This window comes from Martes martes (assembly GCF_963455335.1).
Source record: "Martes martes genome assembly, chromosome: 11".
Lineage (NCBI taxonomy): Eukaryota > Metazoa > Chordata > Mammalia > Carnivora > Mustelidae > Martes > Martes martes.
The window spans coordinates 9,914,773-9,940,146 of NC_137899.1; the positions used below are offsets into that span (position 1 = coordinate 9,914,773).

At 42.6% G+C, this 25,374-nt stretch overlaps 1 protein-coding gene across 3 annotated transcripts in view; it reads right to left on the reverse strand.

The window, feature by feature from the left end:
* HECW1 (HECT, C2 and WW domain containing E3 ubiquitin protein ligase 1) overlaps positions 1-25,374 on the reverse strand; it is a gene marked incomplete at its 5' end in the record, with an annotated part of 447,342 nt that overhangs the window by 279,453 nt on the left and 142,515 nt on the right. Inside the window, one exon of one of the 3 annotated variants that reach the window (XM_080818020.1) lies at positions 24,311-24,355. The exons of the other annotated variants lie outside the window; for them this stretch is intronic. Coding sequence (XP_080674146.1) covers positions 24,311-24,337 — 27 coding nt within the window. Of the gene's footprint in view, positions 1-24,310; positions 24,356-25,374 lie in introns of those variants that run through there. 3 annotated transcript variants of the gene reach the window in all.

Sequence of the window (25,374 nt, forward strand, 5' to 3'; positions counted from 1 at the left end):
ACTTGTATAGTTGTAGCTCTAAATCAGTGATTCTAAACATCTGGTTTCAAGATCACTTTATACTCTTACATATTATTGAGAATCCTAACGAACTTCCACTTATGTGGGTTATATCTACCAATATTTATCACACTAGCAAAGCTGAAAATTTTAAGTTTATGCATTGTGTCATTTAAAAGCAACAATAAAAAAAATCATAAAATATTAACTTGGGAAACACTGTATGAAAAAAACTACGTTTTTCAAAACAAAAGAGAATTGCAGCATTGTTTTATGTTTTTGCAAGTAAAGGTCTGGTGTAATTGAAGACAGCTGAATTCTCACACCTGCTTCTGACTTTAGTTTGTTGATATAATACATCATGGAGCTTCTGAAAAACTCTAGGGCACATCATGAGAGAATGAGGTAAAAAAGGCAAATAAAGTCTTATTATTACTATAAAGTTAGCATTGACCTTACAGACCCTCTGCTTTATGGGAATTCCTGACAGTTCAAGGAACCACAGAAAGGCTGCATTAGACTGCACATAGTGAGCAAGAAAAAGAGGCATGGGGCAGAGGGGGGCAGGGACTATGGGAAGACCTGCAGTTTGTTCTCAGTACAATGCAAAAGGCTTCGAGTGCGTCAGACATGATCCAACAGAAGTTCAGGGGTTCCAGGTATGAGCAAATCACATTTTGTTTAAAATGCTTCTTTTCACCTAACTGAAACGCCTACAGCCTAAAAGGGAACAAAAGAGCACTTTGCTTCTAGTCCTCATAAAAATGTTCATTCTGGAACTTTCTCATATAATAAGTAGTCACCAGAAAAAAAATTAAAAGAAAAAGGCGGCAGTGCAAAAGCACAAGGCTGTCCTTTGTCTGCTGCTTGTTCTAAATGAGTTCAGGAAAATGCAAAGAAACTCAGTTCACGATCACAGGGTGTCCTCGGCTGGAAAGAAAGGGCCCCCACTTGTAACTCAAATTGACTACCCCCTCCTGAAACTCGCCTAAATGTTGCATCTAAGATAAATGAGGACGGAATGTAACCTAGACCAGATCAAAGGAACTAAAAAATACGCATCTACACCTGTGTCCTCATTCTTAATCCCTGAAAATCTTTGGGCTTATTTGTTCAGGCAGCTGATTGTGTTCATGCCTCTGTGCGAGGCACTCTCGCCTGGGCAGCAAACAATAAGACAAAATTCTCTACCCTCTAAGAGCTTACATTCTTCTTTTTTTTTTTTTTTTTAAAGATTTTTATTTATTTATTTGACAGACAGATACCACAAGTAGGCAGAGAGGCAGGCAGAGAGAGAGGGGGAAGCAGGCTCCCCGCTGAGCAGAGAGCCCGATGCGGGCTCGATTCCAGGACCCTGAGATCATGACCCGAGCCGAAGGCAGAGGCTTAACCCACTGAGCCACCCAGGCGCCCCTAAGAGCTTACATTCTAACAACAGAAGGACCATAAACAAGTCAATTGAACCAATCACAAACCATATCAGAAAGGGATAAGAGTGAAGAGAAAAACGAGGTAGGAAAGCGAATTCGGGAGTGGGGTGGTTGCAATTTTAATAGGATGGTCAGGGAGGTTATTGTCTGAGGAGGAGAGGGAGCAGGGTGTCTGGATATCAGGGAACAGAGTGGAGACTAGGCACAAAACCCCCGAGTAGCTGTGTGGGCAGTGCCCCAAGACCAGCAAGGAGGCCTGTGTGGCTGTGGTAGAGTGAGCAAGGACAGGAAAGCAAGGACCAGATCACGGAGGGCCTGGGAGGCTGCTGAACTGGCTTTGGGAGCCTCTGTCAGAGGCTCAGAGAAGTGACACATTCCAGACGGCGCACCCTGGAGGGAGTGCCACCATAGGCGCCAATGGTGGAAACAGGAAGAGCAGTTAGGAACTGGCGCCCAGATCAGGGGAGCCGTGCGGATCCCCCCACCAGGTTGCTAGCTGTGGACATGCTGAGAAACGATCTATTTCTGAGGATAGCGGTTTGGGTGTGGGGTGCAGAGAAAGGATGAATCAGGGATGACTCCGCGGTTTTTGGCCTGAGAAACAGGAAAGATGAAATTGCCGGCAACTGACACACTGAGGAGACTGTGAGTGGAGGACGTTGGCGAGCCGGCAAGGACGTCAGGCAGAGAGTTGCTATGTGAGATGTTTACCGGGGGTCCAAACGGAGCTCGCAATCAGGAGCCGACCCCTCAAGTGTGCAGTTCAGGGGAAAGGTCTGAAATGGACATATAAACGTGGGAGTCACCCACTTACAGACGTTTTGTAAAGTCTTGGCAGTGGATGAGACCCCCAACGGGGAGGAGAGGGCCAGGGTCTGAGCTCTGGTGCAGGCCACAGTTCAAGGTCTGGGGGAGTCAGGGAAAGAGCCAAAGAAGCAGTCAGTGAATTAGGGGGAAAAAAAACCAGGAAAGGATGTTTTCCTGGAAGTGAAGAAAACACTGTTTCATGGAAGGTGCTGTCAGCTGTGTCGGGTGCTGGGAGGTGAGAACTGAACATTGACCAGTGGATTTTCCAAAGTGGAAGCCAATGGTGAACGTAACAAGAGCTGGAGGTAGGGCAGCTTGATCAGAAGGTGGAGGGAAAGGAATGGGAGGCAGTCCAGATAGCTCTGAAGTCTTGCAGGGGAGAAGGGGGTGGGGATGGGTGGGAGGGGGAGATCTGGGAAGGAGCTGGTTCACACTAAGGGGAATGATCTAGGAGAGACTGGGGGCAGGGGTGTGTGTGTGCTGGGGTGATGTCCTCCTAGGAAACAGAGCAGGGGCTAGCACACGAGTGGGTCTAGAGAAGGGGTGGGTGGTTCATCGGCACTGAAAGGCAAGAAATTTCCTCTGATCATTTCTGACCCTCTTTTCTGATCTTTGCAGTTGTTTCAACAAAGTCTGAAGCATCTGACTAGGAGGATGGGAAGGGCAGGGCAGAGATTTGTTCATCATCACATTTTAATTCATCGATGGATTCATTTTTCTTTCACAAATACAAAAATCTGTTCTTCCACAGAAAGAGGAAGAACAGGACTAGAAGGGGGAAGAGGAAAAAAGCCCTGAGCATCCTGAGAACCCAAAAGAAACCCCAAATGAAGCTTCCAGCCAACACTGTGAGTGTCCAGCTGATATTTTCTGAGAGACGAAGTGCGATAAGAGAGATTTGCATTTATGTTAGAGGTACTTCCTATTCCACAGGCAAAGGAGGGCTGCAGTACGTTCCTTCTGATTCAGGTAGCTGACTTCACTTTAGAAAAACAAAACAGAAAAAAGACAGGCTAGGCCGTGTGCCATAAAAGGAACTGCTCCTCAGGAGACAGCAGAGCTGAACTAGGTTTGCAAATACTATAAAGCATGAATCAGTTTCGGTTCGAGGTCTGTTTTCAAATGTAGTCTATGCCAGTGGACAGGCGTGTTCCAAGAAGAGCTACTAACACGTTCCCAGCATTCTCAGCATTTTCCCAGGTGACTGCATTTGGCCTATAGCTGTGCAAAAATAAATAGTATCATCTAAGAAATGAAACACTTTTTATTGGCATTAGTAACAATTCATAATTACACGAAGATGGTGGAATTCCCCTTAACATAGGAAAAGACAGGAGTGTTTATCACAGCTCTTAAAAGGTAATAATGATGTGAGTTTCTGCCTACATTTTATTTTGAATAGTACCAGGTATTTAGAAAGATTAAATTTAACACCTATATTCTAAAAACCACTGTGGGAGACCTGTGTGTGTGTGTGTGTGTGTGTGTGTGTGTGTGTTTTAATTAAGGACAAACTGGGAGCAGAGTCACAGGAGGTCTCTGGTCACATGCTGGGACAGGGAGGGTTTCTCAGAGGAGCCACACACCCTTGGAGTTTATGAGTCTCAACGTGGAAATCAATGTTGCTGGTCTTCAGATGACTAAAGAACAGGCAGGCTGTAAGTCAGCCTGTTAGATTAATCCAAAACAAACTGTCCGTTGCATGGTTTTTATGTAATTATGTGATTTCCTACCATTTCTGGTATCCTTTACATAGGCAGCGAAATAAATAAAAGTGTCACTTGCCATGGGGCCTCCATCAGCTGGAACCTGACTGGGGCCTTCTGCACAATCAGTTCTTGAAAGCATGATCTCCCCCTCCCTCCACCTCCTTCTGGCACCAGTATCGAATGCCATTCCCTATAATAGATCTCAATTTATGAAACAATTCTAACAACAAAAATCCAGGAAGGAAATTCAATAAAAGCTGACACCATAAAACACCACAAATCACTGGAGGAAATGGTCCCATGGATCAATTAGCAGGATATTGGCAAAAGCTCTTTAAAGCATTTGATTGAATAAAACTAAAGCCACCTGTCCTGGTTTTACATTGTTCTTTCCAACAGTAATTAGATTTGTTGCAGGGGTGTGTGTGTGTGTGTGGCAGCGGGCTTGGGGTGGGGGAGAGAGAGAGATTATAAAGTGTTAAGTAAGCAGTGAAGGGAACTACACAGATTAAATTAATGACCAAGTTGCAAGGCAGCTCTGTAATTTGGGAAGATGCTCCCAACATCTACAGGAGTTCTCCCTTTTGCCTTTTCAAAACTTATATATACTGGTGCGCCTAATTGGCTCAGTCATTAAGCATCTGCCTTCAGCTCAGGTCATGATCCCAGGGTCCTGACATCAAACCCCACATCCGGCTCCCTGCTCAGCGGGAAGCCTGCTTCTCTCCCCCTCCAGCTCCCCCGGCTTGCGTTCTCTCTCTCTCTCTCTCTCTCTCTGTCATATAAATAAATAAAATCTTTAAAAAAACAACAACAAAAAAAAAAAAACAAGGGGTGCCTGGGTGGCTCAGTGGGTTAAGGCCTCTGCCTTTGGCTCGTGTCATGATCCTGGGGTCCTGGGATAGAGCCCCGCATCGGGCTCTCTGCTCAGCGGGGAGCCTGCCTCCCCCCTCTGTCTCTGCCTGCTTCTCTGCCTACTTGTGATCTATCAAATAAATAAATAAAATCTTTAAAAAAAAAATAAAAAAACAAAAAATCTTAATATACCATTTCTTTCTAATTCATAGTTTCTATGATCAAAACAATGCTACCTAATTAAAAATAGCTTATAAAACAAAATCATACCAAGAAAAACCAAGAGCACCTCGAGTCCTATCACCTCAGGACCTGCACTGCTGAAATAGCAGTGATTTCCTCTGCAACCATCTTCACGGCACGCATATGCATTTTTCAGCCAAAAATGTTGTGCTGTGTACATTGTACTTCTATAACACGATGCCATGGGCAATTTTAATTTTATAAAGATTCTTAGGAGATTTGTTTTATGAAAGAGGCACACTATTCCATATTACAGTATTACTTTAAACATTTTAAGTCATCTTGTTGAATTCTATAAGATAGTTCTCATTTTTCACTATTGTGAATGTATGCTGCAAATAAACTATTTATAGCTTATTCTTTGTACCAATATCTTGGTTATTTCCTGAGGACCCTGGTAACCCAGTCATACACTGATGCCTGCCAACTGCTAGCCAAAACCTGTGACTCACATCAACTCATTCTGCATATTTTGAGTGCCTATCCCAGTGCACATTTAACACATTTTTTTTGAAGGTTTTATTTATTTATTTGACAGAGAGAGACACAGCGAGAGCAGGAGAGGGAGTGGGAAAGGGAGAAGCTCGGCAGGAAGCCTAATGTGGGGCTCATCCCAGGACCCTGGGATCATGACCTGAGCCGAAGCCAGACGCTTAACGACTGAGCCACCCAGGCACCCCAACATTTAACACATTTTTAAAATTTTAGTATCATTTAAAAAATTTTTAGCTTGATAGGCAAAATGGAAGAGGGTTTTCATTAATTTTTGTTTTGTGTTTTAGTATGGCTAAATATATTCTCGGTGGTTCAACAGTCTTTTACATGTATGACTCATACCTACCACAGTGTCTGGCACATCATAAATACCCAATAAATGTATACTGAATGAGTAATCAATGGAGAGGCAGAGCATGTCTTTTCTATTTTGTCATAGGATTTTACTGCTTTATTTATCATAAAAACATATTTTACTACTTCTCATCTATGGAGGACATCCACAGTTTTCCATTGATATGACAGAACTTGCTGATCTTGTCTAATTTTACTTACAGTGTTTTTTTTTTAATTACAGACAACTCAACATTTTATATTGGCAAATATCTGGGTTTTTTTTCCATTGTTATCATTCTGTTAGTTTATGCTAAAAAGATGCACTGTCTTCAATTCAAGGTAATATTCATCCGTATTTTCTTTTGTCTCTTTATGGTTTCACATTTTATATTTAATGCAAATCTATTAAGAACTTGTGTATGGCTAATGGAGAAAATGATTACTTTTTTTCAAGTAGTTAATTGTATCTAATATTTATTGTGTAAGATATTTTGTACTCAAAGAGTCTTGTATTTCATCACTATTACTTACAAAATTTATGCTCAGGCCAATTTGTGGCCCATTTATATAGTTCCAATGATCTTCCATTATATTACTGTACTAATACACACCACCTCAGATTACTTCAGAATATATTAATGTTAAACTGAAAATTCACTTCTTTCCCTAAAGTTTCTTGGCTATGTTCATGTATTTATCTAGATCGTTTCTGGAATTGTTCAATAAAATACATACATAGAAAACATATAGGAAATTATATTTATAAACCAATCTTTGATGTCCCTTTGTGAAATTTTATATTTTACTTCAAAGAGTTCCCATGGACTTCTTTTTGCAGCTAGCTCTACATACTTTATAACTGGATTTTCTTTCCCTCACATTTTCTAACTTTAATCACTAGTTTAGATGAAATCTACTGACATCTATTATATGTATCTATTTTGTTTCCTGTCACGTGACTTAACTCTTTTTAATTCTAATATTTCAGTTGACCATTTTTTTATTTAGACAATTGGACACCTTTAGCCGGCCTGATAGAGGAATCCCAGTGATCCTGACCTCGTGGTGTTCACAGCATTACAAAGTGCCCTCTGCGCTAAGTCAGAGCTGGTCTGGGTGACCAACACAAGCGGGCAGGAGTGACACTTCTCAGGCTAAGTCATAAAGGCCCTGTAGCTTCTACCTGTAGGTCTCTTCGTTCACCTGCTCTGGAGGAAGACAGCTGCCATGCTGTGCCAACACACACTCGCACACACACACATGTGCACGCGCACACACACACACACACACACAGTTTACTGTGTTTACTGTGTTTATCAACCTGGCTTTATATTTTAAGCAAGATGGTTCTTTACTATGGGGACTGTCTTGTGCACTGTAGGGTTCCTGGCTTGTACAAGTTAGATGCCAACAGCAGCCACCCAACTGTGAAAATCAAAATGCCTCCAGACATTGCCAGTTGTCCTCTTAGGCCACCACCCCCCTCCCCCAGTTGAAAACCACTGCTTTATATTCTTGGCTTCATTAGATCAAGTCTGTGTTACCAGACATTTCAGACTTTGGGCAGCTGTTACCAGTGCTCTAAAAATGCCCTATTTATTTATTTGTCAGAGAGAGGGAGAGAGAGAGAGAGAGAACGTGCACAAGTAGGCAGAGTCTAAGAGAGAAGGAGGCTCTCTGCTGAGCAAGGAGCCTGACACGGGACTCGATTCCAGGACTCTGGGATCATGACCTGAGTCAAAGGCAGTGGCTTAACCAACTGAGCCACCCAGGCATCCCTCATATTTCTTATTCTTAACTGATCTAACAGGAAACAGTTTGTTCAAAGTAATAATAGCAACAATGTATGTGATTGTATATGCTTATGTGGATATATTATGTAAATGCACATATATATGTATATACTTATGTATGCTTAGATATGAGTAAAATGAATGACAGTAATGATACAACAGAGGGAAGGAAGGAATCAGGATTCTTTTGTTATTATAAAGTACTCACATTATCCATGAAGTGGTATAGTGTTATTTGAGAATAGAGTTAGATTAGTTGTAAATTTATATTGGTAACACTAGGACAACCAAGAAAATAAGAAAGGAGAAAAAATGGAGTCACATAAAATTCCTTTTTAAAACCACAGAGAACAGAAAAAGAGTGGAAGATAGAAATAGGAACAAAGAATAAGGGCAACAAATAGGAAACAATAGCAAATATGGTAAATACTAATACAAGTGTATCAGTAATCATTTTGAAGATCAGTAGTCTAAATGTACCAATTTAATGTCAGAGATTATCAGAATGGATCAAAAAACTGGGCCCAAATATATGTTGTCTACAAGCAACCAATATAAATATAAATATAAAGGGATATATAGATTGAAAGTAAATGGATGGAGAAAAATGTGCCCTACTAATACTAATCAGAAGAGTAGCTATATTAATTTCGGAAAGCGGAATTCAAAGCAAAGACATTTATCAGAGCTAGAGAAGGGTATTACATAATGACAAAGGAGTCAGTTCTCCAAGAAAACATGACAGTCCTCTAATGTGTATGCACCTAAAACACCGTGTTAAACTACATGAGACAAAAACTGCATAGAGAAATAAATGAGCGCATTCTCATAGCTGGATTTCTCAACACACCTGTATCAGAAATGGACAGATCCAAACAATCTGAGGGTTTTGGAGGGGCGAAGGGTGGGAGGCTGGGTGAGCCTGGTGGTGGGTATTATGGAGGGCACGTATTGCATGGAGCACTGGGTGTGATGCATAAAGAATGAATTCTGGAACACTGAAAAATTTTAAAAAAAAAGAAAAAAAATGTAAAAAAAAAAAAAAAGAAAGAAAGAAATGGACAGATCCAACAGGCAGAAAATCTGCAAGGACAGTTGAGCTCTACATGCCATCAGTCTACTGGATATAGTCTACTGAGATCTATAGACGACTTCATCCAACAGCAGAACATGCATGCTTCGTAACATGGAACGTTCACCAAGATAGACCACATTCTGGGACATAAAACACATCTTAACAACTAAGAAATAATAAAATAATACAATAGCTGCTATCAGACCACAATGGCATGAAGCTAGAAATCAGTTAACAGAAACTTAAAACCACCAAATGTGTGGCGATTAAACAAGCACTTCTAAATAACACATGGAAAAAGTCTTTGTTTTTAGGTAGGGAGGGACAGAGGGAGAGGGAGAGAGAGAGAATCTCAAACAGGCTCTGTTTGAGAGCCTCACGAGGGTCAGGCTCCTTGCTCGGCAGAGAGCCTCCTTCTCTCTTAGACTCTGCCTACTTGTGCGCTTTCTCTCTCCCTCTCTCTGACAAATAAATAAATAAAATCTTAAATAAATAAATAAAATCTTAAAGAATAAGAAATATGAGAAAAATAATACAAGAAAAATAAGTTTTTATTTTACCTTCACTTAGTCCTTCTTCAGTGTTCTTCCCTTCTCTATGTAGATCTGAGTTTTTGACCTATATTATTTTTCTTGTCTCTAAAAAGTTCTTTTAACATGTCTTTCAAGACATGTCCACAGGCAACAAATTCCCTCAGTTTTTGTTTGAGGAAGTTTTTATTTCTCCTTCACTTTTGAAAGAGAAAACTTTTGAATGAGGAAAGTACAGTTCTAAGTTGGTGGCTTTCTTCTCTAAACACTAAATATTTCACTCCACTTTCTTCTTGCTGCATGGTTTCTTTGTTCCTCTATCGGTAAGGTGTTATTTTACTCTGGTTTCTTTCAGAGTTATCTTTGATTTTCTATAGTCTGAATTTGATATGCCCAGGTGTAATTTTTTTGGTATTTATTCTGCTCGGTGTTCTCGGAGCTTTCGGGATCTACAGTTTTAGTGTCTGACATTAATTTGGGGGAAGTTCTCAGTCATTGTTTCAAATATTTCTTTTGTTCTTTATTCTCTTTCTTCTCTGGCATTCCCATGACATGTATGTTGTCCCACAATCCTTAGATGTTACGCTCTTTTTTTTTTTTTAAGTCTTTGTTCTCTTTCCTTTTCAGGGTTTTGAGGGTTCCATTGATATCCCCAAGCTCAGAGGTTCTTTCCTTGGCAGCGGCCACTCTTCTAATAAGCCCATTTCAAAGGCATGCTTCATTTCTGTTACAGTAATTTTGATCTCAAGCATTTCTTCTTAGGATTTAATCTCTTTACTTACATGGCCTATCTTTTCTTGCATACTGTCTACTTTATTCACTAGAGTCCTTGGCATATAAATCTTGAGAAAGTATATAAATCACAATTGTTTAAAATTCCCAGTCTGATGATTCTAACATCCTTGTCATGTCTGGTTCTTATGCTTGGTCTGTCTCCTCAAATTGTGTTTTTTGCCTTTTAGTATGCCTTGTCACTTGTTCCCTGATAGCCTGACATGATGTACAGGGTAAAAGGAACTGCTCTAATAAGCCTCTAGTAATGTGGTAGTGAGATGTTGGGGTAGGAGAACAATGATTAGAACTGTCTTTTAAGTAAGAGTGTGAGGTTTGAAGGGGTTCAGGACACTGTGGTATATGGGTTACTTTGAGCTTAAGGCACTTGAGAACATGTGGGCTCAAGAGAAAAATTTTCCCTTCCTTTAACCTCACAGAAGAATCTAAACTGGGGGTCTTTCCAAGAATAAGAGTTATTAGCAGAGATAAATTTTTATCTGAGTTACTCATCTATATGGCAGGACAAACATCCAATTACCAAACATCTGTGATAAGAAGATAGGAATGCTAGAGATTTCTAGAGATAGGAATGCTCCCATCCTCCGAAATCCTAGACTCCTACCCCTTTCTCCTTAGTCCAGAATGGCATATATATCTCCTTTTTTCTGTCTTAGGAATTTCCATATCTGTGTGAATTACATACACTACTAAATTTGATTTCCTATTAATCTGCCTCATGTCAGTCTGGTCCTTAGCCCACCTAGATGGACTTTGAAAGAACACAAATTCTTGCTTCCCAACAACTTCACAAGTGTTTCTTCATTTTTTTCTCCCCCTTTAGGTGAGACAGGGTAGCTAGAGTGGGTTGAGTTGGGCATTTCCCTCCTCCCCCTACACCCTGGTCACTTAGGCTCTGATAATAATCTAACAGGTTAGACTCTGGTCAACTAATTTCCACTGAGGACAGGCTTTGTTAAGAAGAACAGAGTGCTCTGAGGCATGTCAAGATGTTCCTTTTCCCCTCCCTCTGCCAGAAGTATGAGGGTATTTTCCCCTGATATTTATTGTCAGAACCAGGTTGAGCTCCTGGAGGTCAAATCGTTCAAAATCATGGCGGCCCCCTAAGACTAGATCCCTGGGGTTTCTAATTCTCAGAGTTGTCTGCACTGAGCCTCCAGCGGTTCATCAATTACAGCACAGGTTTCCTTCCCTCAGTGTGATTTCTGTGGCTGTTTCTTCTCATGAGTCTTCACTCGGGTAAGTCACAACTCCCTGTATTGGCCAGTCTGGCTCACCAGTCCTGGGGGGCAGCAGTGTGCCCTATGGCTTCCCCTCTCTTAACTACTCAGGAGGAGTTGGTGACTTTTCAGCGTGTTCAGCTTCCTGTTCATTAGGATGGAGTGGAAACTTCCCCAGCTTCTTGCATGTGGAATCAGGAACCATCATGCAGCACCAAAAACTGGTCTAATTTTTAACTTTATATATTATTTGGCTTCTGTGTAATAATATTTAGGTCACATTTGTATGCCAAAGAATGAGTGAAAACTCTCAACAGATGTACATTTCTGCTCATTTCCTGCAGCTTTACCTATTTCAGTGCTACATTGTTAGGAGGAGCAGAGAGGTTCATGGCTCTTTCACTGGAGACTGTAATTTTCATCAAATAGTATTATCATTCTTGTCACATTAAGAAAAATTTCCCAGAAAACAGTACTTCACTGGATAGGAAGCTGACTTTTATTGTTTTTTATTTCTCATTTTTCTCTCTTAATCATTTACTTTATACACATCTCCTTTAAATATGATATACATGGGGCATGTGGGTGGCTCAGTTAGTTAAGCGTCTACCTTGAGCTCAGGTCATAATCTCAGGGTCCTGGGATCGAGCCCCTCATAGGGCTCCCTGCTCAGCGGGGAGCCTGCTTCCTCCTCTCTCTCTGCCTGCTGCTCCCCCAGCTTGTGTGCTCTCTCGCTCTCTCTCTTTCAAATAAATAAATAAATAGATGATAGATAAATCTTTAAATATGATATAAATAAATTTTGTAGTTTGATTCAGTTTGAGAATTTTCTGTTCTTAGGAGATATGTATTTATATTTGTTCTTGTAAGAGGTGTGTGGTTTCAGGTCTTATATTTGGTTTTTGTCCTCAGTTCTGGCACAGAGCCACGGAAACCCTTGGAATTTTCCTGAGTGACAAGGTCATCTTTTCTTATTTGCATAAGCCCCTTTCAACCATGCCTGAATTTATGCTGATGAGGTGACTCTTCGTGGGCTCTGAGCTTTAGGATGGGTCTGGTCACCAGAAAAACCAAACATGCAATCATAAGATTGGAACTTTCAGATCAGGTGCCAATGGCCAATGATTTAATCAATCATGCCTACCTAATGAAGCCTCCATTAAAAACTCCTAATGACAGGGTTCGGGGGAGCTTCCAGGTTGGTGAATAAATCCATATGCCAAGAGGTACCCCAGCTCTATAGAAACAGAGGCTCCTATGCCTATACCTTTTAGGATCTTGCTCTATGTCTCTCTGGCTGCTAACTGGAATGATTTATGATACACTACAATGTTAAGTATAGTGTTTTTCTGAGTTCTGTAAGTCTTTCCACTAAACTATTGATCACCAGGAGGAGTTACGGGAACCCTGGAATTGATACTTGGCTGGGAAGAATTTATAATTGGCCTGGGCACCCCATTTGTAGGTAGGGCCTAAAGGGAGGAGCAATGTAGTGGGGCTGAGTCCTTAAACTATAGGGTCTATGCTGACTCTGGGAGTTAGTGTCAGAAATTAACTAAATCTTTGGACACCCGGTTAGTGTCGGAGAATAGGAGAAACACATTTTTGTGTCAGAAAAAAGACAAGGCATTTTAACCTTATCACTGTGAGTCTTATGAAATTGCAGTTTTTGTAGATCAAAATAGAATATTAGCAATTATATACATTGTAACATATACTTATATAAGGGTTCTCTTTCTTTCTTTGCAGTATTGTTATGGTAATTTCCATTTACATATGAAAAAAATTGAACTTTAGAGAGGTAAGGTAACTTGCCTTGGGTCATAGAAATCAGCAGTGGCAAAACAGATACAAACCTAAAAAATCTGAAGCAAGAGCCTAGGGACTTTATCCACTCTGCCGAAATTCCTGACCCTCCTGACCCTCAAAGCCTTGCTTTTACTATTAATGTTTAATATTATTAAAATTAGTAATGCAAATAAAATAAATTGCCATCAAGTTTGTTTGGTCTGTATAACTATGGTTTGTCCTGTTTTTCTACCTCTTCACCACTAGAGGTTTGCCAGTGTCCCTCCATCCCAGTGAGAAGTCTGAGCAGATCCCCATGCCTCCTGCTAGGGGTCCTAACCCCCTCTGCTAATGTCAGCCTCCTTACCTGGAAGGCAGAATCCTGCTTAAATGTACAAATCCCAGGGCATAAGCAAGGAATCATGAGTCAGTGGATGATGTACTACATTTCTGAATTTCCCTCTCACACACCTGAAACTCTCTGAGAGGTCCTGCAGCGAAGAAATCGAATGTTTGCTCAGTCCAGTGTATCTCTAGCTTTCTTGACCACAAAAGACTTTTATGAACGACTACTCACGTCTCCTCTGGGAATATCAACACACATGCCATATTTATCTAAACATCTGTTTGTGTCTTGTCCATTTGGGGGAACCCACAGCTCTTACTATGGTAATCAGTTAAGGGTCCCAGAATGAATGAACAATGAAAAGAATGAGCAAATGCCTAGTAGTAATACTGTAACACAAATTGTTAATTCTGGAACAGGAAAAGAGTTAACATTTTTCCTTCTTGTTTCCTGATTTCTGTATCAATTATACTAAAATATTTAGATCTCAGGTTGAAACTGAGCCTAACAGAGCATAAATAGAATCAAACGAATGATTGACAATACTTATCTATATCCATTTTTTTTTTTCCCTTTGAGGGGAGGGGAGGGGGAAGCCATATACAGAGGAGGGAGATAAAGAGGAGAATGCTCTCTTCTAAGAAATATTGCTTTTAGGGCAGAAGATTTTACTTAACCAATTACTCCCTTGGCACACATTAGGCTAATGCATTACTTATTAATTATTCCAGCATTTCACTATGGTATTAGTAATTGGGAGAAATTACTTTTGTGCTCATCTTTTACTCTGCTATTATTTTTACTTGGCTTGAAATGTAATTCTTTCCTTTTATGGTGCTCAGTAGACCTCTTCTGTCACACACGGCTCTGTGACCAACATATTAACTGCAAATTTATTATTTTGGGTAGTTGGATAAAGTAGATAGCCAGCCATTATTCTTTCCTTGAAGACTCTCAAAATATTACGAGGGCCTACTACTGATCTAGAGTGTGCAATAACATGAAGAACAATTGCCTAGAAATACAGGAGATGGTTTGCAAGGTAATGAGCAGTACACTTTAGATATTACAAAGATTGTTCTGGAAAGATGAACTAGAAAGTATTAACTTGCTTTATTTTTCATACCTCTCCATGTTAAATAATGAGGTCAGATTTTCTTGGAAGCAGATGACATTAATTTTTATAATAAGAAAATCTCCCCTTCTTACCTCGTTAACTATAATTCATATGTCAATTCCCCGGTAACCATCCCTTCCTCAGGTACACTTCCTAAATCCCAGTCTAGGTAAATAACCCCCTTACGTGCGCTCATAGAGCAATGTTCTTTTCCTTCTGAACACCCATATGGGTTACGGTTTGAGTGAATTTTCTCTTTCAGTAGACTGCATACAGAACAGCATCTGGCCCAGAGTGACCACTCTATGAATATTTATGAAGTAATGAATCTGTAGTAGGAAAGTATCTGTAGCACCTCAGTTGTTTTTATTTCAAACTTTCTGGCTTGAAAGAAGGATTCCAGATGAGGAATCATTATAAATGCGTTAGCAATGTGGATTGCATTGGGCACACCTATTGGGCTTCTAGATGCCTAATTCTTAAATAATGTAGAATTGGGGCACTAATTTTTAATCTATCATAACAATTAACCAAGACATTGTGCTCCCCTTCTTGACTTGTAATTGCTTTTTTCACACATGAATGCTAAAAAAACCAGAAAGTGGATTACTGGAATGAGTATATAGGAACAGCACTGGGCAGCCCAGTGAGTGATGAGAAAGTGACTTGTGACTTGAGAGAAAGTAATTCAGTATCTTTCCTTCTAACGACACCACGGGGCCTTGGGGTGGACACAGTTTTAGACAGATAACAGTTACAGTTGGTCCTGTGGTTTTCAAGAGAGTAGAGTGGCCATTTCTCTGAGAGGTAGGACCAGTGCTGGCAGAGAGGAGAGGAGGGATGACAATTCAAAGCAGTTGGAGCTGAGAGGGCCCTGGGTCCCCACACATTTTCCTATATTGTGTTCTGGCGAGCTGGAGGGGTGAACTCTCTGCTGAGGAAAAACAGTGGTGGAGGAGGCAAGGAGCTTTTTGTCGAGGTTTCCAGGAGAGTGGTGTCAGTGGACTGTGTATTGACTTAATGTTTGATAGATGTGCTCTCTAGTACATTCTGAAAAACTTCTTGACATAGCTTTCCAGTCGGAGCGTTTGTTGGAGATTTCCAAGTGGGCTTGGAAAGTAGAAAAGTGCCACCTGGCAATATTTCATAAAACTAATTACCTTAGGGAATTCATGAAAAATTGCAGATACAAGTACTATAATATAGGGTTAGTGGACCATGTCATATTTTTCTTCTAACAATTACCTAAATTATGTTATTTTTTCAGTTAAGTGGGCCTTTATTATTTTGCTCTCAGTGGTCATTGATTCACCATTAAAAAAAAAAAATCCTCTCTGGCCTCAGATTTGAAAAGACCTAAACTTAAGACTAACTTAGCACTTGACTCAGGAAACAAAAATATTTCCCAGACAACTGTTAATCTAACAATTGGTGGGGATTCATCAGCCCTCAACCAAAAAGATTTACCAGGGAAACGTTCCTTAATATGAACTTTTAGGGACCCTTGGGTGGCTCAGTTGGTTAAGCGTCTGCCTTCGGCTCAGGTCATGATCCCAGAGTCCTGGGATGGAGCCCCACATCAGGCTCCCTGATCAGCGGGAAGCCTGCTTCTCCCTCTCCCACTCTCCTTGCTTGTGTTCCCTCCCTCACTGTCTGTCTCTCTGTCAAATAAACAAATAAATACATCTTTTTAAAAATGAGCTTTCAGTATAAATACAGCAAACAATCTTTCTATAGAGACCCAGGGTCCAAAGACCTGAGCCCCTTTCAGGTTGTGCAGTGAGCAGAGTTAAGCAAGCCCCTTGCTTCTCTGTGTCCTTATCCAGTGATGTTAAGATCACATGAGAGCTCTGTGCACCCCTTAAGATCAGACAGAATGTCAAGGGAGATGATGTACAGCAAAGCACCTGGAAAACTGAAAGTACAAGGTAAATATAAAACACCATCATTATTATTCCCTATGCTGTACTTTTTGCCCCCATGACTTGTTTATTTTATAACTGGAAGCTTGTTCCTCTTAGTATAATAGGTCAGCTATACTTCCATTAAAAATAAATGTAAAAAACTTAAAATAGAACACCCAGAATTATTAAAAAGGAGGATTCATATCTGGTGCAGGCCTAGCAGCCACCAGAATAAAATAATCCTATTTATTCTGACAATTTCTGTTACTGGGCTTCCACACTGATCCATACATAAAGTAAAGCTTCTATTTCAGAAAAAAGAATGCATATCGGTGCCTATCCAGCAGGTGTGTAAGTGGAACCTACACTATCATCATCAGCATCACCATCACCATCACCATCATCAGTGCTCCCACCACTGTCTTCCCCAGCACCTTGTAAAGAATCTATGATCCATCATCACCATCACCCCCATCCCTATCATCATCCTCACCATGATCACCACTTGTGTTGTACAGCTACTCTGTGTAAGGCATTTGACACAATCTTTCTCTTTGTGCTACCATTTAGTTCTCTAAAAAACCCATGTTACTGTCCTCATTTGAGAAAAGGGGAGTTAGAGGCTCCATGAGGGGCCTGTGGTTCCCAAATTCAGCTGGGCTTCAAAATGACCTGGAGATTTTTCAGAAATTAGATGCTTGCCTCTCAGCAGAAAGCTACTGAAGCAGTCTTCACTGGTGGATCCCAGGCAGCTGAAGATGTATTTCCAAGCCCTACAGAAGGTTCTATCTACTGAGCAGGGGAACTTGCAGAGGACCGGGCTGGTAACTTCCTCAAGGACCCTAGCTATTGGCCACTGGACCCCCACGTCAGCTCTTAATCACTTTTCTGTCTCTCCTGACTGGTAATAACATCCTATTTAATTTAACAACTGTTTTTTAGGAACTTTAATTGCTTTTTCCACGTTCTACATCCACTGTTCAACTACACTGACAGATTGCTTTTTCCCTAATGACCATTTAGATGTTTTGATAAATTACTTAGTTCCCAAGGACATTTTATACTGTGGTCAATGCTTAAAGGTCTACATGAATTTCCTGGGACACTTATTAAAATGCAGATACTGAATTAGCATTTCCCGAATGGGCCTGGCAGTCTGCATTTCTGAGCTCCCAGCTGATGCCAGAGTTGTTGGTTTCTGCATTGAGGCAGCTGCAACCCTGGGGTGGGTACAAAGAGATCCACTCCCGGAAAATGAGCACAGGTCTGTGAGTGAGGGTCAGACTGCCCCTCACTGACAGGGATACTGACCAGGGCAAAATGTTGTAAAGGACACTCAGACGTGTGATTCTGACATGAGAAGGGACACGTGCAACATGGGAGAGGGCATTGCCTAGCAAAGAATCTAGTATCCATCATGGATTTAAGTGAAAATCACACTTACATACTGATTAGGGGGACCGTAAACATATGGTTATGACAATTACATACCTTCGGAAATATCCAAACACTGGTTGAACCAGTTGAGACAAGGAGGAGGACACTCCTGAACGCTAACCTTCTTGGGAGGTGACCTGAGGATCCCAGGGCATGTGACCCAGGGAGCCTCAGGTCTAGCTCTTGGAATTCCTGTGGTCACACTCCAATGCCAGGTAATGAATGGCATCATACTCTGGAAAGCCACACTGAAATGAAATAAATGGTAATTGGAACAAAATAACACACTTGGGCTAATTGCATTTTGGAGAAGAGGAAGTCTGGGAAGGTTTCGGTGGATGGAATTGATAAAGGACAAAAGATGAAATAACAAGAGAATGGGCCTGAGTTTTAATTAGGCAGGAGTGTAATGGGACCCATAACTCCAAGAGCTTCTTAGTTACTTAGGCCTGCAACTGTCATGCATGAAAGAAGTGTAAATCATTGAGTCCCCTGCTCTGCCGGGCTATGTGAGATCCTGTGTAAAGGGAAAGACCCCCAGTGCCCATCCAGGAAGCAAGGCTCCCTCGTAGTCCCTTGTACACCACCAATCTGAGCATTGCAGGGCTGGCATCCAAATGGGCTGGAGCCGGGGCTGCCTTCAGAGGCCAGCGGGAGGTGAGCTAAGTGGGAACAATGACAATCAGAAGGTCATACGCCCCCTGATCTAACAGGGACTGCTTCACTCAGCTCCTGACAATTGCTGCCAAGCACAACGTGGACCAGATACTGTAAGAACTATTGATTTTTTTTTTTAAAAGCTCAGACTTCGAATTTTTATATGAAATTGTCTGTATGTTTTTTTTAAATAAATTCATCAACAGAATCAAACCCTTCCTCAATACAAAATTGACAACTACAAAAAAAAAAAAAAAAAAGCAGCCCAATAAAATAATCTTGCCAGGGAGGATAGAAGTGATGACTTGATGACTTCTGGGTTAAATTTTTATGCAAGTTCAGAGATAACATGAGTTTTTGGAGATGATACCCAAAGCTGGGGTACAATGGCAAAGCAGGCAACCCCAGGTGTCCCCGGGTCCTCTCTTCTCTACCTAGCCTTACCCTGCTCTCTCTTTCTTCATAGAACGTCCCAATTCCTGACATCATGCCATATACTTACTTTAATTTCTGAAAAACCCCCTCCCCCAACTAGGTAGAAATCCCCATGAGGGCAGGGGCCTGTTTGTTCACGACCATGTCTCCAACACAACTGTGTCTGGTACACGGTAGGTGCTCAATAAACAGTTGCCAAATTAATAATGCATGACGGGTCCATATCTCCATCTACATCATCCAAATCAGAACGAGCCTGTGTCTTAGGACCCTCATCCTGGGGTCTGATATCTAACACCTAGCAGTTCATGAGACCAGAGTGACATGGATAATCTATATCCAAAACTTTTACAGAAAATAAAATACTCCAAAATCCTATTTCTACTTTATGGGGGAAAAAAACCCAAAAATCTGCAAGAGACAAAAGAAAATAGGTATCCATTCTTGGTACAGCATATATTTGGCCGCGATTATTCACATACTGACTTATTGTTTGAAATCATGTAAAACACGACTCTTCGCTAAGAAAGCATAACTAAGCAAACAGACCCAGAACCCACATCTGCTGACACACAGTGCTGGACCCAGACAGCAGCAGGATCCCAGCGATGCTGTGTTCTCTAAGAACTCGGCACAATGCAAATGGGCATAAGGGGATAAAAAAGCAGTACGAAGGGACTTCTAGTTCTTGCTGAAAAAGAAGATTCAGGTTCTAAATCCAGCACTGCCAAGAAGAGAGGCGTCTCATTTGGGGCTACATATAAAGCCGGCACTCCCTTGCTTGAACAAAACCACTCACTACACGCTACTTCAAACAAGCAAAGCTCCAGACAATTAGCTACACACGCACGTTTCCAGCCACCTGCTGTCTGAGGAAAACAGCTCTGCAATGTGCATGCCCTAGTTTCAACCGATCTTTGAGTTGCACACAAAAGCACCCTTCCCCTACCTGTCTCCCTTTCTCAAGCTGAGTCCACAAAAGAGCCTAGAAATAACTAGAAATACACTTCCCTTTAAGTGAGAGAAAAATATTGTTTAAAGGACAGCCCAGACCTTGGATAAAAGCACTTACTTTGAAAGAACAGGACAGATCATGTATTCAAAACAAGACACCTTCTAAAGGGCAGACCAAGAGGATGTTCAATGCCACAGCCTTGCTCTGTGCTGGAGGCTCTGGTCCTGCTGGGCATGGTGGACAGAGTTGAACCTGTGTGGCCCGTTCCGCTGGGGCTGCTGCGTCAGATGACGCTCAGAACAATTATTGGGACAGGCTGTGAGCAAGTCAGCAGGAGAGTTTTATTTCTGGCCTGAGATTGCTGCTTCCTAATGGGAAAATACTGGTGGCAGAGCTCCTCCCAGGTATCAGGCCGAGCCAACACTCCCCAGGTGATCTGGGTTCTGAGGGAGGTGAGGAGGGGGTGCCCATCACGTGTTGGGGGGCAGAGGGTGAGTGGCCCCTGAAGGAGAACTCTTCTGTCAGGTCAGACCCCTTCTAGGTTCACCTAAGGATATTGGTCTCCTTGATATAGTTCCTTGACTCTGCCAAGGGCATGACTCAGCTCACCCACTAGCAGTGCGAGATACACAATTTCTCTCTCATAGTCTAGTAAAGCTGAATTCAAGGCACTGAGTGGAGAACAGCTGGGGGGAGAGCATGGTGGTCCCCAACTCAGTGAGGTCTAGAGTGCAGGGAGTTTCAGGGCTTCTCCAGTAGTTATTTCTATCCAATGGCTTGGGGCTTCAGAACCTGCAGTCTATGAGGGGGTGAGGGATGGGAGAGGTGGAGGAGGAGGGGAAGGAGGCGAGCAGTGGATCTTTCAGTTGAGTTCCCAAGTCAATAAATGCAGAGAATTAATGGTTCTCTTTGGCTGGTTTTCTACTGGTGTCAAGATGACACATTATGGGATGGAATTCAAGGCAAGACAGAGATAAGGTGGCTATTTAGGGAAGCTGGCTGTGGGCTTCAGATGCCCAAGGATCCCCACCTCTGTCTACTAATACATTCTAGATACAGAACTCACCTCCAGGAAGTGATGGTGTGGGGAGAGGGTGTAGGAAGCTTTGGGATAATTTTCAGTTTGGAAGACTTTTTGGCAAGAACACTAAAGTTAGGAAGACATAAAATTTCTTTTTGTCATACAGAGATTGAGGTCAAGGAGGATGAAGAGACAAGGAACATTCTATTTCAGAAGGGGTGTGCGGTCTCGGGCAGACATGAAGCTGAGTGGGGCAGAGGTTGACCCCATGGATCCCTTGAGCCCTACCCACTGAATGGTCTGGGATAGCGCACTACCTCTCTGGGCTTCACTTCCTACATGAGGAGTTTTTAAGATCCCTCAAATCTTCATGCCCTGTTCTACCAAGCCCTGGCTTCTAGCACATGCCCTCACACAGAGAGAAGTCTAATGAACCAAGTTTGTCTCCCTCTTTTTTCCGTTCCCCCCTCTCCCTCCACAGAAGACAGTGATTTCCAGCAAAGGACCCCATCTTCGTTCTGCCTCCCTATTCCGGCTGCTTCTGACCAAATTCTGAAAAGCCCAGAACCAATTTTTTATAACGTCTCCGGAGTGTGTGGCAAACAATGGCGCTAAGGACTCATTGCTTCCAGCGGCCAACTCCTTCAGGGACCCCTCAGCTTAGGGGGTGTGGTCACGGTCTTCTTACAGTGCTCCGAGCTCGGTGGGGCTCCAGGTGCCTGGCCGTTCCCCACCCAACATGGGTGTTTCTGAGCCGGCAGGCCTTGCTCCCGAGGGTCCCCCCGGGGTGGAGGAGACTGTCAGGCTGAAGCCCCCAACCGGTTTTCCTTCCTCTCTCCTTTCACAGGTGTTACTTCCCTCTTGCACAACCAGTATCTATGCCCTGGGGGACCCAACAGACACGCAGAAGCTAATCGTTGGCAACACGTAAACCCTAATGTCTGTTTGCTTTTCCAAAACGGACCTTTTATAGGCTTTAGGAAGCCTGTTTTTGAGCAACAAGATCCTCTCTCTAGCATGAAGATCTGCAGTGTAGATTTTGGTTCTATTCTCATTCACAGACACAGAGAGGTTTAACTCCCATCAGTTTTAGCCGCTGGTTCTCAACCAGGGGTGCATATAAGAATCACCCCCGAGACTTACAAAATGCAGATGACTGGGCTCCACACACAAAACTATACTTACTTATCTGAGACCTACCCCTGGTTGAGAACCACTGGTCTCAGTATGAAATTCCCCCTTATTGGGGCTTCTTCTAGAGATTAGCATTCATCCTGCTCAGGCTCATTCCAGAATCTGAAAAGTATATTTGCATAAAATGGTCAGATATCTGCATTAGTGATCTCTCATTCATCTCCAGATGTTTTTATAAATCCAGCTAGTAACACAGACTTCTTCTGGACCATGGTGAATCTTCTGGGAAAGTATTATAGAAAGGCATAGGAAACCTTGGGATTATTTTCAGTTTTGAAGGTCTCAACAAAATACACAGAAGTAATGGGGCTGTAACATTTCCTTTATCATGCAATTTGGGACAAGGAGTTTTGCACTGACTTTCCACAGAAACTGGGGATAAGGTTGTTTCTAGTGTCATTGTTGTGTAGGAAGTTGGGGTTATGCTTATATTTCACAAAGTAAGTGCTTTGGGAACATAAGTCTGATCTCTGTCTTCTCCCTCCTGTTAATCAGGTAGAGCTCACTTCCATAAACATCAAGGGAGAATAGTTGGACAGTGTGTTTCTTGGATCGCTGAATAAAATCCCCTGAGATTATCTGTGTACCCACTTAGCTTTGTAGTTGCAGTCGAGGCAAAGCTTGTAACTTTCCAAGATACCAGTCCTGAAAAGAGGCAAGTGAGAACATTCTCCCAGAAGGTTAAATGTATCCAAAACGTATTTTTAAGTCTTCCTATTATATCTTTCTAGCCAAAGAGAAAAATTCAAAAAGTCCCAGGGGACTGTAAACAGACAGGAGTGCTGTGTGTTGGGAAAAGCATTCTCTTAAAGAAAGTTGAACCTTCCCAGAGGGGGAAGTCTAGTGGATGGATAGCTGAGCGAACTCAGTCAGAGAAATAAAGCGGCTGCTGACGGCACAACAAACCGGGAAACACAGTGAGAAAAGAAAAGTTTAACATTTAAAGTAAAACATTCAAAGTCACTGCCCTTGGATTGTCCCTGCACATTTGGCAGCATGGGATTACCTACTAATTTAATGCTTCCTGAACACAATACATAAAGTGCTCATTCCCTAAGCGCGTTACTCTGAACTTCCTAATTCAGACAGCTCCCGCGTGGGTGAGCTGGAGGCAGTGCTGGGGGGTGGAAGAGGGACCCGAGTGTGAGGACCGCCTGTCTTCTGAGAGCTGATGAATGCCGAGATGCTCACTGAACATCTCAGGGCTCCGCTCTCCTTCCCGCAGGGCTAGTTCACGGATTAGCTGAATATGTATGTGGATATGCTTAGTACATCTGCAAAGTACTATGCAGATGGGAGCTTTTCATTACTTTCCAGACAAAAGCCTCATTTACGGGTTGCCACACTAGGGCCTGTGGGTGGAGATGCCAGCTCAGATAGGCAGGTCCCTCCCTGCTCCTCTCTTACCCACCCGGAGACTCAGCAGTGATATGGCCCTTTATGCCCAGTTCCCTCAAAAATAAGATGGGGACGACGGTCATACCTACCTCTTCAGATTGTTGTGGGGAGAGAGGATTCATGCAGTAAAAGCATCTAACACAGATCATGACACATAGCGTCCACTAATGTGAACTATGATTATTACAAACCAGGGCTGTCCCTGACAGCTGTAAAGCTGTGATATACAGAAAGCAGGAGACGTGGCAGGAAGTCTGCGGGGACCCGGGAAAAGCTCTTCCAGGGAGAGCCCCCCTACCCCTAGCTGCAAGAGACCCCCTCCAATGAACTAGCAACCTCCTCGTGGCTGGCCTGACCGAGTGAGCCAGAGAAACCGCGGCTCTGGTCTCCATGTGAATTTCAGTGCATTCACATCAGCCGTAGGTAGCTCCCAACAGCCCCGCAGAATTCTCAGCTATCATTTTGGAAGGGCCATCCCAGAGTGCTTGTTTCTAGGTACCAATTCACTTGCGACAACTGGAGGTTCACATCACACAAGGGAAACTTGACATGCAAAAAAACATCATCTCAAAATGGAGCACAGTCGATAGGGGTGGATGCAGGGGGCAGGGAAGGGACGGGTGATGGATCTCAGATGTTAGAGCTGCCCATGGAGAACTCCTGGGCCGGGCAACCATGGTGGGCGGTGGGCTGAGGCACATTCCATTATGAGCGGAGTGGGTTTATAATGGAATGACATGGATGGGTTCTTAGAATCAGAAAAACACACTGACCTTCACACTACACAGGTGCAGCAGCATAATGGCCCACCACGTGTACGCGCATCAATTCCTGGGGAAAAGGCCAACGAGGTTAACTCAGCGTGTATCCCGAGCAAACAAAACCAGCGACATTACCCAAAAGAAGGACGTTGTGCCCCCCACCCCCATCGAGATACTTGGCTTGGGCGATCCCCAGGTGAATGGAAAAATCACACGAAGATCAAAATCATTTTCATGATGTGGATCCAAGGTAGCAAGCCACATTATTTTGCAGCATGGGTAATTTGATTTAGATTTTAAAATTTAAAGTCAAGGAGTAAGAATCATGGGACTAGAGGGAAAAACATTTTTTTTTTTTTTCCTTTTCAGGAAACAAGGATTTGGTGTGGGGTTTGTGGGGAGATGGGAAAACTTCCTAAAAGCATCTTCAGACATGCCCCACTTACCAGATTCCCTCAAGCACAAAGGAACCAGAGCTACAGTTAAACTGCTGGAAATATCACTGACTCATCTCAGCGCACTCACTCAGAAGTGAATACTGTCCCTTGTGTCGCCAGGAGAGTATTACCCCAAATAACAATCCCTGGTTACACCATCTGCATTTCAGTACAGCAAAACCATGTCCAAAATTAGGAGCTTAGAGGAGAGATGCCAGACATGGGAAAATTGATGGTGGTGTTTCCACCAGGGTCCCTGTACCACACTGGGGTTCATGAGTCTTTACTCTGGTAAAACTCCTCTTCCTCTGAAGTTGAAGTTGCTATGGAAGGAATCAATATGGTTTCACTCCAGAAAAAAGGGGTATATGGTATCAGCGTTCCAAAAACCCCAGTGAAACCTGAAGCTTTGCTGACAGATGGGTTTGTGTAAGAAACAAGTCGCAAGCTTGCATTCTGAATGCGCAGATGATATTCTCATCCCTGGTCTGAGCAGATTTGCACAGGGGAGGGAGAATTTAAGGTCCATGTACTTGGGTCCTGCTTTGCGCCCTTCCTCCCCATTCTGGACACCATCTGCGGCATTCAGGTCTGTCCCTATGGTGGCCACTGGTTTCCCAGCTGCTCCTCAGGCTGCCC